At 41.4% G+C, this 14,843-nt stretch overlaps 1 protein-coding gene across 1 annotated transcript; it reads left to right on the top strand.

Moving 5' to 3' along the window:
• The first annotated feature begins 6,340 nt into the window (after positions 1-6,340).
• LOC143020423 (uncharacterized) lies at positions 6,341-6,817 on the top strand. Its single transcript, XM_076176841.1, has one exon. The coding sequence runs from the start codon at positions 6,341-6,343 to the stop codon at positions 6,815-6,817; it is 477 nt and encodes a 158-aa protein (XP_076032956.1).
• The last annotated feature ends 8,026 nt before the right edge of the window (positions 6,818-14,843 follow it).

The following is a 14,843-nucleotide window of genomic DNA, read 5'->3' as shown; positions in this document are numbered from 1 at the left end:
TGCCCAAAACATATATATATATATATATGTATATATATATATACATATATATATATATATATACATATACATGTATGTATATATATATACATGCATATATAGGTAAATCTTGGCAACAGCTTTTCTTTCAAACATGTTTTGTTAACTACAACTGCGGATTCGGCGCTACAATGCTTCTTGAGTAGACTTTCAAGTCTTCTGAACATTTATTTTTTTATCACAGGAAGGACGGAATAATAATTTGCCAGTAGAAATTAGGAATCATTGTTGAGGAAGAGTATACAAACGTTTCGCTAAACGCAGTTAGCATTTTCAGTTAAAGAGAGAGACCTTAACACCAAAGCGTTTACTTTTGCATATGTCCTCACAGTAATATCCCAGCATAGCAACTACAATATAGGTACTAAGAACAATCAATTAGAAATGTGTCTTAGGAAAAAAGATAGAATGGAGGCCTCCCTAGTTACAGTGCTCACTCCAAACAACCATTAGTTAGACATCCAATAATATATTTGAGCAACTAAGCCTTTTCATTAGAAAAGAACTCAAAAAAGTCTAGGCCTCACTCTTAACGCTAACATGACCCTTAACCCAAACACCAAAGACCTGACAAAGAAAACCAACAAGAAACAAAAATTCTAAGATCTGTAGCAAGCATGGACTTTGGTCAGCCTAAAGGAAACTCAAATCACAGTCTACAAACAAAGCTTGAGGACAACACTCGACAGTGTCTCTATAGCATCAATACAATCAACCAAGAAAGCAAACATAGACACATTACAAAAGACACAAAATAACAATATACACCAAAGCCATTTTTTTTATTATGCATGAGGGGGAGTGGGTGGGGGATGAGGGGTGAGGAAGTATGTATGAGAAGAATTTGACACAGCCCAAAGGGATTTCTCCCCGTCTTCTCCTTTTCTGTATGAGGGGACGGAGTGGGGGGTTGCCGAATTTATGAAGCGGCCTTGCTGTGGATATGCTGTGTCTTGCGACACTGCTTCTGACCCAGGGCAGTGGACAGGATGCAGGGATGACCTGTCATCCCGGAGGTGCCAAGATAAGAGGGAGGGAGGAGGGTGGAGGGGAGTGGAATATATGGGAAGTGGAATGGGTGGGAGTGGTTTCTATGCCTTTTTCTTTTTGGCTACCCCCGTGTAAGGGGGAAAAAGTCTTTGGTATATGTATGGTATATGTATGCACCAAAGCCGTCCCAATAGAACATCTGCATACAGGAACCAAAATCCTCCCCGTAGGACATCACATGAAAATGATAAATACATAGTTTTACGGAAGAGGCCTCAGCCCTACTCAGCCGTCTCATTACATCACGCTAGTATAGTCAACTGAAAAAAAAAATAAGAATGCATAGTACTCAAACGCCTACAACATTATCCATCTGCACTGCATAATACAACCACACAAAACTCATTCAAACTCAGATCACAAAACAACCACTTCATGACCGTCCGTCAAACTCCTCTAGACATAAGCCCCTCAGAAAAAAAATCCATCCTAAGAGAAATGAGAACCACATTAGCACGAATACGTTCAGGTCACCATCCAATACCAACACAGAATAGGTTTGGACACAGAAACAAACTACCCTAGATGAATTCATCACAGAGAAGACACCGAAAACTTCACCTTAAACTCCTTCACCCTAGCTAAATCCACACAACAATACGATGTTTCTTCTTTGAGTGATTTACAGGCCAATCTGGTGGATGTTGCCATGGGTCTCCTGCAAGAGAGATTTGGGGCAACGTATTCATTTACTAATTTATGGATTTCTCTATTTACTGGTTTATTTTTCATTTACTTATTCATTTGTTTATGTATTTATCTTATTCATTTATTGATCTATTATTATCTATTTATTTATTTATTCATTTATTTATTTATTTATTTAACTATTTATTTATTTATAATTTCTTTGTTATTTATTTGTTTGTTTATCTATTATTCATATTAATCAACCCATTTTTATGTTTATTTATTCATCAATTTATCTATTCATTTATTAATATTTATTTATTTATTTATTCATTTATTAGTATATCTATTCATTAGTTGGTTCCTTATAGGCGATCTGTAGTTGTGTACATGCTTCTGAATCCTGTCTACTCTCATGGTTTGTTTTTGTAACCTCGTCTCATACTACTTCACTTGTGTCTAATCAACCGTTGGTTCCGTAACCCATTCATCCGGAAGAAAAATCCTCTTAATCTCCTGAGGCCCAGAACATACCTCGATTAGCCTGTTGATTGTATTACATAATAATTTAAACTACCGCCGAACTATTCTACTCAGCCAAGGTGAAACCTTTTCATTGCCAAAGGACTGATACGTTGAGTTTGCCTTTGCGCCTTCCTCTATAGCGTGTGTGGTCCTTGAATACCATCGTATAAATCTTCAACAGAGAGAGAACCTAAAATTCGTCCTCCTTTATTTTCAAAACACATGAAATCTTAACCCCTTGAAAATATAACAAGTGAAATGGAAAAAAGGGCTGGTCATCCCAATCTACAAGGTACAGGGGATCGGCAGGACAATAACCACCTCAGCATTGTATTACTCAGCTTGCCAGGCAAGATGCTTGTCCATCTGTTGCTGTGTAGGATTGCTCCAGAGACCTGAGCAGTCTGAGGTCACGCCCGATAAGTCAACAATAGAGTGGACCATATAGTTTTGTGTTCTTTTGAAGCGCCGACGTGAGGTTCAATAGGGGTTTCTTGAAAGAAAATGTTTAACTAAGGTGATAATGGTGTATTCTAGGATCGTCTGCGGATCCATGGGATTCTTGCAAGGATTATTGACTCAATGTCTAACGTGTACTCAAGGCCAGAGTGCTATGAAAGGTGAAGGTGCGCCCGGCTTTTTATTTTATCTTATTATCATTTTATATATATACATTTTTTCCTATTAGTTCAGGAGTGAATCATAGGCACGTACCCTTCTCAACACTTTTCAAACCTGGGTATTGGACAGAGTTGTAGATCAATGTCATTTCAGAGTATTTATTGATAACACCAAGGTCATTGACCTCGTCTCTGGCGATGATGCTGTACTTCTTGCTGAGTCGTTGGAGGTCCTGGTAGCAGCCTTCGAGTTACTGCATAAGGGGGCCAGACCGCTGGGACTCCAGATCATATATATATATATACATACATACATATATATATATATATATATATACATATATATGTATGTATATTATATACATATATATATATATATATGTATATATATATATGTACATATATATATATATATATATATATCTATATATATATATATATACATGATTTAAACTATGACAAATGTAACTGAGAAGATTATATACATTTTTATTCAGGACACAATATTAGGACTAAAACAGGTATAATAATTGGCTTCTTCCTCAGGGCTTTTCGCATCTGTAGTGAAGAATTCTTAGAAGACGAACTAGATCACATTACAAAAACTTTCAGCAAATTAAAATATCCCAAAGGTCTCCTACTTAAACTAAAAAAGAAAGCTAAGGAAATAAATAAGAAGAGTAAAGATAAAAATAATTGCAACAAAGAAACACGATATATCACATTCCCAAATTCCAGCATTAATTCAACTCTAGACAACGTCCTCTTAAAAGCAGGTATAAAGATAGCAAGAACATCAGGTAGCAAAGTGGGACATTTGATAACGCGTAATTATAATAACCATACGAATGAAAATAGTATTGTCTATAGAATACCTTGTAAAAATTGCCCATCCTCATATTTTGGGGAAACAGGTCGTGGATTAGAAAAAAGATTATATGAACACAAAAATTATGTAAGAACCCACAGGCTTTCTAATTCTATAGTAAGACACATAGATACATATGACCACCTTCCGAACTGGGACAATACAATTATAATAAATAAAGGTTCAACAAAGAAATTAAGAAAAACAATAGAAGCAGCCTATATTAATACTAATAATAACATCAACTATAGAGATGGTTTTATATGCTTGGCAAGAGCTACAAGTTTATTGATAGTGGATGAAAACAAACGGACAAATGTTCCGAGCGCGACGACCTTTCCCAGGCACCCTGTGAGGTGACATGTATGTGTATAAAATGTCCATGTTATACTTTTGTGTTATGCTTTGTGATCAAGACCCTAAGGGTCGAAACGTTAAGGCAGTAATTCTTCCATTATTTCTCGTATATTTTCTCCGCCTTCAGTTACATATATATATATATATATATATATATATATATATACATATATATATATGTATACACACACACACACACACACACACACACACACACACACATATATATATATATATATATATATATATATATATATATATATATATTATAGCCAACCGTGAATCAAACCACTTTCAAATCGCCCTCCTACTACTTACGGTTTCGAACATGACTCGTGGCCAGCATACGTGGTATGAACGTATGAGTTCGAACCTTGCCATGAAACTATTGGCCCCGCCTTCCTCGGGTATAAAAAGAGCTTCCCCGGTTGTCCACCCCCACTCTCACACAACCCCAGGTCTCACCTCTTCGACGCTGTATATCGGTGCATTGCTGTTTTGTTCGCAAGTATTGTATAAACCAAATTCTTTGGACTTGTATAGGGCTATTAATTATTTTGTGTGAATTATGTATGTTTGTTAAGACTCGGTGATTTGTGAATTGTATGTTTTCTTTATTAGGAGAGTGTATTTATGTTATTCCTCAGAATACTGTGAGTGTATGTTTGTGAATGTTAATCAGTAAAACTTTATTTTTTCTTTATGTGTAAATATAGTTAATTAAGTTTCGTGCAGACGTCTATCTTACCTCAACCGTAGTCCTTATAATCCCTATTTACATTCAGTCTCAAATAGAGCTTTTCCTCGGAACGTATTTTTATCTACCTAAATTACCTATACGTTCCACGTTATTGTTGTGGGTTTGCTTCCCAACTGGAACTCAACTTACCCCTAGATTCGACTGAAGTTCCACTCATTACGTTAACTCAGGCCAAACCAAGCAAGCAAACCATGACAATATATATATATATATATATATATATATATATATGTGTGTGTGTGTGTGTGTATGTATGTATGTATGTGTGTATGTTTGTGTATTTCGGCAGTAATTTTTCTCTAATGCATATAGCATTAAATGCGACGGAAATCTCGGTGTTGATGATCTTTTTCTGAAGACTTTCAATTCTCTTGTTACATTTTCAACTGAATACAATTGGATCCTGTTTGTAGGTGGCAAGTGAGGCGTCTGGAGAGGCGAGTAGTCGTCATTCCTACATAAGAAGTACGAGTTCCACAGTCCTCGTGTTGACATGTATGCATGTAGATGACGTTTCTCCTCTGGAGGGCTCTGGGGGAAGAATGGGGTTATTTCTTAATAAAAAATTGGAAGACGTCTTAGACTGTTAAAAGATAAAAAAAAAAAAAAAAAAAAAAAAAATTGAGATATCTTCGGGTGTCGGTTTTATATTGCGGCGGATGATGTTCTTCATAACTCTTTCTTCAGTTCTATATGCAGATGTCATTTTGCTCTTGTAAAATAGTTTTATTGGTATCTTGTTAGGGGCGTCGGTGTGGGGTTTATGTCCAAAGTACCTTCGATAGACTTCATTCTTGATAGCTTTCTCAACAAGATAATTAGGGAAACCGTTGTTTACGAGAACTTGGTAGGCGGCGTGCGGGCGACGACGGAAAGGAGTTGTTGAAGGGTCTCCGCCATTTCGTCCATTTTCGCACAATGGGCCTCCGCCATCGCGTCCATTTTCGCACAGTGAGCCTCCGCCATTGGGTATATTTTCGCACGGTGAGCCTCCGCCATTGCGTCTATTTTCGCACAGTGAGCCTCCGCCATTGCGTCCATTTTCGCACAGTAGGCCTCCGCCATTTCGTCCATTTTCGCACAGTGGGTCTCCGCCATTTTGTCCATTTTCGCACAGTGGGCCTCCGCCATTGCGTCCATTTTCGCGTGGTCTTTCCTCCGTTCCTCTAGGACCACCGCTATGCTCGCCGCTAGGCGTTGTACGGCGCCGTTGCCGCCATTCCGCGGAAGCATCACATTTAGTGTGAGCGCGGGCGGGACGTGTAATTCGACGTCGCTGTCGTGCGACGAGGGTGAATCGCTCCTTTGTGCCATGGACCGGGCTGGGGGGTGCGGTCTACGCGAGTCAGCTGGCGACCGGCGACGGGCGACGCCTACTGCTTTCATAGAGACGCGGCTCTGCAAGGCGTGGCCAACTTTGGCAAAGTGGTGGGTGATATCCTTCTGTTCGACGACGACGACCTCCCCTCCCACTTCCGGAGGATCCACCACATGCTTACCAGGTGCCGTGACCACGGCATCACCCTTAACAAGGAGAAATTCACAGTCGCCGCCCCCAGCGTCAGCTTCTTTGGCTACTGCCTCTCCGCCGACGGCATATCCGCCGACGAGGACAAGGTCAGGGCCATACGGGACTTTCCCACGCCCGCCAATCTGACCGACCTACACTCATTCATGAGCTTGGTGAACCAACTGGCGGACTTCACTTCGGCCATAACGGCGGTGGCTCAACCCCTACGGCCTCTGTTGAGTCCCAAGCGCTCATTCACCTGGACCCCGGATCACGACAAGGCTTTCGCCGACGTCAAGCAAGATCTGTCGTCACTGCCCGTGCTGGCCCCTTCGATCCCGCCCTGCCGGTGGTACTGCAGACGGATGCGTCGCGCCTTTACGGCATCGGGTACGCTCTCCTCCAGGACCACGGCCAGGGACACCTACGTCTCGTCCAGTGTGGCTCGCGGTTCCTGACGGACGCTGAAACCCGCTACGCCACGATTGAACTGGAGATGCTTGCTGTCACGTGGGCCGCGTCCAAATGCAAACTGTACCTGTTTGGAGTGCCCCACTTCACGTTGCTGACGGACCATCGTCCGCTCATCCCCATCCTCAACTCATACACCCTCGATGCCGTCGAGAATCCCCGCCTACAGCGGCTCAAGGAGAGCCTCTCGTCCTTCGTCTTCACGGCGAAATGGTGCGCAGGGAAGCAGCTCTGCATACGCGACGCCCCCTCACGAGCACCGGTCTCCCACCCCATGCCTGAGGACGAGACCGACTGCGACAAGGACGTCGCACATGTCAGGAGCGTTGTCGCCAGCAGTGCCGGCGCCCGCGAGGACGTCCCGTCGCCCGACGCCGACAGGAAACTCCAGGAACTCCGGGCCGCGGCACGGGCGGACCCTGCCTACGGCCACCTGTTTACCTGCGTGTCCCCCGGGTTCCCGTCCAACCGCCTCGCCCTACCCAGCCCCTTCCTCCCGTACTGGAAGCTCCGCGACGCCCTCTCTGCCGACGGGGATCTGGTGCTCTACGGCCAGCGTATCGTGGTCCCCGCCGCTCTACGGAAGCGTACGCTGGCTCGCCTCCACAACAGCCACCGTGGCGCGGAAGCCACCTAGCGCCGGGCTCGACAAACCGTCTTCTGGCCCGGAATTGTCTCCGACATCAAGAGCACGGTGGAGGCCTGCGAGCCTTGCCAGGTGCTGCGCCCCAGCCAGCAGCGAGAACCCCTGCTGTGCGACGACCATCCCACCCGGCCCTTCGAGTCCGTGTCTGCCGACTTCTTTCACGTCGCAGGAAAGTCATTCCTGGTTATAGCGGACAGGCTCTCGGGTTGGCCAGTCATAGTGCCCTGCGGCCAGGACACGTCGGCTACCAGAGTCATCCAGAAATTCTGGTGCTACTTCCGGGAGGTCAGCGCCCCACTCCTCCTTCGCACCGATGGTGGCCCCCATTTACCAGCGCAGAGTTCAACCGCTTCATGGAACGCTGGGGCGTCCACCATTTGGTCGCCTCCCATTTGGTCATTTAAATCCACCAAAAAGCCTCCCTATCCTCTACACTCTTCTCACTACCACGCACATATGCACTTACAAAAATCCACATCTCCCTTCCCACCTTCATCTTCATCCACATTAATCTTGAAAAACCTCCTTTCACTCTACTACACGTTTACCTATATCTTTACTTACTAGTATAACCACCCCTTCTCTCCCTCGTCCTCTTTTCACTCCTGAGAACTCCCAACTACACTCCCAAACTCACACTCGCCCCTCCCTCTCAACTTAGTTTCACTCAATGCCAACGCATCCATCTTTCTTCTTACAAACATACTGCCTATCTCTTCCCTTTTACTCTCATCTGTACCCCATCCACGCACATTAAAAGACCCAAACTTTAGGGTACTGGTTGGAAAACTACTAGACCCTCCTATGCCTTTACTTTTTTGGAATGTTCCCTGTGGGGCTACAGGGAGAATGATGCCTAGTCCTAATCCCAGTCCCGTTTTTGTCGCCTCTTACGACTCAAGTGGGAAGACTTGGAGGCAGTTCTCTTTCCCCCTTACAATTCAACTCTGAAAATATCTTCGAGGCAAACTGAATAGCTTGGGTGAATTTGTATCACCTTGCTAAACTTATTTCTCGACCTTTACCTTTTCTGTATCTGTACATAGTCGAACTATGGCAGGAATTTTGGCATGATTATTCTGTGGAACACTTACAATATGTTCGTTTCAAACCTGCTTTTGTTTAGAGTTTAGTATTGTTATTTATTCTGCCGAGTGAAAGGCCTTTCTGTAATCTACAGTAACTAAGTAAAGAGGTTTATCTTAGTCTATCGTTTTCTCGATTAGTTGATTCATCATCTGCAAATGGTTTGTAATGGAATATTCGCTTCTAACGCCTGCTTGTTCTCTTGCCTGGGTTTCACCTAAAAATTCACTTCGTCTATTTCTAAGGCCGGCCACACACGTGCAGTTTAAACTGAGTTACAACTGTTCAGTTATAGCTGTCAGTTGAAACTGCGCGTGTGTGGGTATCTCAGTGATACTGAAATACCCACACACGTGCAGTTTCAACCGACAGTTTAAACTGCACGTGTGTGGCCGGCCTAAGAATCTTGGAAAATACATTGTATACATTTGATAACAAACTAATTGGTCGGTCTGGTGCTAGCCAGAACAGAATCCTCAAATGTATCATAATTGATACGATAGGTGCGGTTACGTCCATTCACAATTAACCGTATAGACGCGGTGACCGACTCAGTTGACAGACTTTGTTCTCAACATCACAAGAGACGACTCGACTAGACTAAGTTTTTTTCGCCGCATTGGAATAGGTGAATAAATAAATAATTCAGTAAACAAGCAAAAAATAAAATAATTAGATAAATAGGCAATTAAATAAATAGATAAACAACTATATAGGTAGATAATTTAGTGAATGAAATAGATAGATAAATTAATAAATAAAAAGAATAAATAAATAAACAAATAAATGAGTAAATATGTAAATAAATAAGCAGGTAAGTAAACAAATAAATATATGTAGTTACATTAGAGATAAAAAGGTTGTTAGGAATCGCATTGGTCCACTATTATCTGCTGACGGTCAACTTGAATATCCAAATGAAGGAATGTGTAATATCTTAAACAATTATTTTAGCTCGGTATTCGTAAACGAAACACCTCAAAGTGAACTCCAAACTGAAACCTGTGAAAAGTCTAGGGTAAACTTACTCACTACGGTAAATATAACAAAAGAAAAAATTAAAAGATGTATAGATAAACTCAAAGTTGATAAAACACCAGGGCCTGACGGTTGGCATCCAAGAATCTTAAAGGAAATGAAAAATGAGATTGTTGTTCCATTAGAAATTATTTTCAAGAAATACATCTTATCCGGAGATGTCCCAAGAGAATGGAAGCTAGCTAACGTTACTCCCATATTCAAAAAGGTGACAAAAAGAAGCCAATTAACTATAGGCCTATAAGTTTGACTTCAATCGTAGGAAAAATAATGGAAACTATCATCAGAGATGCTATCGAAACGTTCTTGCGTGACTAACTTACTCGAATTCTACAATACAGTTATCTCGAATTATGACAAAAGAAACAATATGGATTTAATATATCTAGACTTTGCAAAAGCTTTTGATACTGTCCCACACGAAAGACTACTTACTAAATTAGCTTTACACGGAATAAGTGGTAGCCTATTAGGTTGGACTAGTAATTGGTTGAATGGTCGAAAACAGAGAGTTGTTTTAAATGGAAAAACTTCTAGATGGAAAAATGTTACAAGTGGAGTTCCTCAGGGTTCTGTTCTTGGGCCACTTCTATTCATAGTATATAAATGATATAGACCATGGACTAAAATCTACTGTTTCCAAATTTGCTGATGATACAAAACTGTGCGGAATGGCAAATGATCACTCAAACCAATTAGATATTCAAGAAGATTTAGATCAATTACAGCAATGGTCTGAAAAGTGGCCAATGAAATTTAACACAAGTAAATGCAAGGTAATGCACATAGGTAAAAATAACAGTAAGTACGATTACAAGTTATTTGGAAATTCGTTAACAAAAGTGGATAGTGAAAAAGATCTCGGCGTAATTATAAGTAACGACCTCAAATCATCCAAGCAGTGTATTTTAGCCTCTGAGAAAGCAAATAAGATTCTAGGACTGATTGCGCGATCTTTTGATTTCAAAAGTCCATCACTCATTAACAAGCTATATAAATCGTTAGTTCGTCCACATTTGGAATATGCTGTTTCCGTATGGTCACCGAATCACATTAAAGACATAGGCAGACTGGAAAAAGTACAACGGCGAGCCACAAAACTGATTCCAAATATCAAAAATAAATCATACGAAAATCGACTAAAACATATGAATCTGTGTGTGCTGATCGCTAGAGCCGGCATCAAGATTGCGATCAGCACGGGAACGAAAATAGGAGACATTGTTAAGAACCAGAACAAAGTCGTGGCCAACGGGGAAGAAAACAGTGTCGTCTACAAGATACCGTGTGGAAACTGTCCTGTGAGCTACTACGGGGAAACCAGCAGAGGTATTAAGAAGCGGACAGTTGAGCACAGGAATGACGTCAAGGCACACTGAGTATCAAACTCGCAAGTGGTTCATGTAGATACTCACGGCCACTTACCAGACTGGGACAGAGTAGAGGTGCTGCAGAAAGGACTTCCTAAGAAAAGAAGAAAAATAACTGAAGCAGCTTATATCACTTCCCATCCAAACAACAACCACCGCGATGGGTTTATTAAATTAACAAAGATGGCCAGCCGCTTGATACTTCGCGAGGCAGAGCGTAGGAGGACGAGAGGTCAGGTCGATCATGGTGGAACGCGGATAGATTCGGCGGGTATTTAGGGGGTGAATTGTTTGAATGTGCATGTACTCTGAAGAAGTCCTGGTAAGGACGAAACGTCAGAATAAATCCCTAAATGGTTCCCTGTGTTTATCTCACCACCCGTCCACTCATATATATATATATATATATATATATATATATATATATATGTATATGTATATATATATATATATATATATATATATATATGCACACATAAGGAAATAAGCTGGGAACCGCTGTAAGAGAAGATAGGTCGGGCGTCTGGCCACCCACGTAGGGCGTGGCGCGTTGACCGACGTTGCGGCGTTCTGAGAATCGAACTGTCTGCCCTCAAGCCGTGGCCGCACGTTTAGCGCGAAAATTCTCTGTACAAGAGCATAAAAGAAGCAGTTGTTTGCAAGAACCTTGAAGTAGACCGTAAATACGTCTGTGAAATTGAATTTTTGTTGTTTTGTACTATATATTTCAACTCGATAGAAAAAAGAATACACACACACATTCATATATATATATATATATATATATATATATATATTGCATACGACTATACATACAATTGCAGCATGGAAAAAAATGGCATGAAGAAGGTGAGAGCTTACTCTAGAAGCTCCGCTGTGGACGAATTTTTTTTTTTTTTTTTTTTTTTTTGTACTCAGAGAGGCAGGGGAAATGGAAGTTAACAGTGTCCGTTGGAAGCACAACCTGAAAAATAAAAACATATTTGAGGAGTCACTGCCCATGGCGCCAAAAACCACTCTGCTGATCGTGCTAAAAGAGTGGGAGGAGCTAAATATAAGAAAAACCTCCTATGCACGCGCGCGCGCACACACACATAGATCGGTCCGCAGGTGAGATCTGAGTCTCATTCGGGAGGTAATAGCTAGCAATCACGAGTCAAACATGTGATCATAGACTATAGTGAATCTCTCTCTCTCTCTCTCTCTCTCTCTCTCTCTCACACACACATACTCATACACACATGCACACACACATATGCACACTCAAAAACACCTCGGTTGTCCCTCAAACACATCATACGAGCTCGAACATACTGAATCCCAGAGAAACACAACCAAACGAAGACATCTTCCACTCACGTGCGCACGAAGTCGTTTTCATTCATACCCAACCAGTCAGGTAGTGGCGTTAGCGAACGTTCGGACCGGCAGCGGCCAAGAGAAAAGATGGCGGTATGGGGTCATGCAGTGCCATGATGAAGGGGATTTGACGGCATGACCGTCGAGCGGCTGCGGACGCTGCAAGGCGCCCAGTGACGCCTGCCACCTGCGTGCGTGGGTGCTCCATCCACACATCTGGTGGTGAGGAGGTCTCTCTCTCTTCTGCTACCTGGGGATTTCCCGTAAGAGGTGGTGGCTTCTGTCGCATGACCAATCGATGAATTGAATCACACGGTTCTACGTGCACACTAATGCCCACACACGCATGCATGCATAAATGCATGCAACGCAAGCGCATACGCGCCCAAGTAAATCTACATATATGAATCTACAATGTGTACAATATATGCATGTATATATATATATATATATATATATACATATATATATATATTTATATATATATACATATATATATGTGTGAGTGTATATATATATATATAGTTTAGTAGAACGTAAACGCTGGACTCGTCGTAGAAAGAGTTTAATTCTAATGTTTCGAACCCCGTGCAGGGTTCGTCTTCAGGGATATACGCTGGCATACAAAGGAAATAATTAAATATTGACACGTGTGTCTCCCTGGGAAAGGTCTCCCAGGCAACCGTTACAAATATCCAAAATTGTACAAAATGCAGATTCCGCAGAAAAATAACATAATTCAAATGAAAATATAAATACTCGTAGTTTAAACAATAGTATTCCTGAATGAATAAACAACTTAATTACCCGGACTAAATCGGCCGTACCTAACAAACACCGGAACAACCATTTGGCGCATATAGGTTACGCACAAACCTACAAACACTCTATACGGTAATCTGACAAAGGTGAAGGACAAGTAAAATGAAGGAGACTAGGCTGGGGTAGTATACAACATCGAATGCAGAGATTGTGATGCACATTACGTGGGAGAGGCAGGAAAGAAGCTGGCAACACGGATACTAGAACATCGGAAGGCGGTAAATAGTAAGGACAAGAGCTCGGCGACTCTTAGGCACTGTGAAGACAGACAACACTAGATGGACGGGCAAAATGCGGGAGCTAGATACAAAGCCAGCTGAAAAGGGACAAGATTATTTTTGGAAGCATGGGCCAGTGATCAAAGGAGTATGAACCGTTGCGTCACTTTGAATGCCGTGTACGAAGTAACGAGGGGGAGGTTGGAGAACAGGACTTCGTAACCAGTCGTGGAAAGGAGGGTGGGTGTTGTCCGATATACGCCAAATGGCTGGTTCGGTGGTTGTTAGGTCCGGTCGGTTTAGTCAGGGCAATTGAGTTGTTTATTCATTCAGGAGCACTATTGTGTAAACCACGAGTATTTATATTGTTATTTGCATTACATTATTTTTCTGTGGAATACACATTTTGTACAATTTTGGATGTTTGTAACGGCCGCCTGGGAGACCTTTCCCAGGGTGACACGCGTGCCGATATGTAATGATTTCCTTTGTATGCCTATGTATATTCTTGAAGACAAACCTTGGACGGGTTCGGAACGTCAGAATTATACTCTTTCTATTACGAGTCCAGCATTTACTTTCTACTAATATATATACATACATGCGGGATGTGTAGGCTATGTTTCTCGTGTGACCGATAAGGTAAAATCCAGTTCTTGAAATTAGTATAGTTGGCACAATGGAGAAAGAAATAGACGAAATAATATTAAACGAACCAACGAAGAGAGGCCTGGTTATGATTAAGGTGGAATCACCAAGAGCTGTCATATCCCCCCTCCCCCCCCAAAAAATATGTTTAATTAACACTCCAAGGATAAACCAAAGGTGGGAGAACAACAGTTTTTCAGGTTTTCAAAGAAATCCAGGAGAAATAGGTAAAAGCTTAGATATAGATAGAGAAGTTAGATATAGTAATGCATTAAGAAATCGCGAAGTAAACGAATTATTGGAAGAAATCATAGATTTAAAATTGGACTACCGAGCTACACTTAGGAAATTCATTACTTTGTGTAAGAGTAACGAGGAAACGATTAGAGAATTAAGTGACCTAAAGAGCGAAATTTATATCCTCAAAAGAGAAAACGAAAGAATGAAAAATGAGGACAAAAAGAAAAATGAAGAACTGAAAAAGGAGGTCAAAGAGCAATTACAGGTAGTGACCGGAAAGGTGAGAGTCAGTTAAAGAAACAGACCTCATTGAAATAAAAAATCAATGGAAACAAGAACAGGGAAATAAAAAAAAAACCATCTTTTAAAGAAATAGTACATACAAAAGCAGATGGAGGAAAATACAAAAGAAAGAGTTATGAAAGTAATTCAAGAAAAGGAAAATTGGGAGAGAGATACAGTTGACAAAGGTAAATGCATTGTGGTCCATGGTATCCAGGAAAAACATGATATGTATAAATACCAGAGAGAAAAGGAGGAAAAGGAAATAGCTAAGGAAATTTTGAAAGATATACAGGACGAAGGG

The sequence above is a fragment of the Oratosquilla oratoria genome, chromosome 40, assembly GCF_046742065.1.
Source record: "Oratosquilla oratoria isolate Oo_2021 chromosome 40, ASM4674206v1, whole genome shotgun sequence".
Classification (NCBI taxonomy): Eukaryota; Metazoa; Arthropoda; class Malacostraca; order Stomatopoda; family Squillidae; genus Oratosquilla; species Oratosquilla oratoria.
The sequence above is the reverse complement of the archived record's forward strand: the minus strand, read 5'-3'. Positions and strand labels throughout refer to the sequence as shown.

Bases quoted from the DNA above. Each gene is read 5' to 3' on its own strand.
- LOC143020423 (XM_076176841.1), top strand. From the start codon at position 6,341: ATGCTTACCAGGTGCCGTGACCACGGCATCACCCTTAACAAGGAGAAA.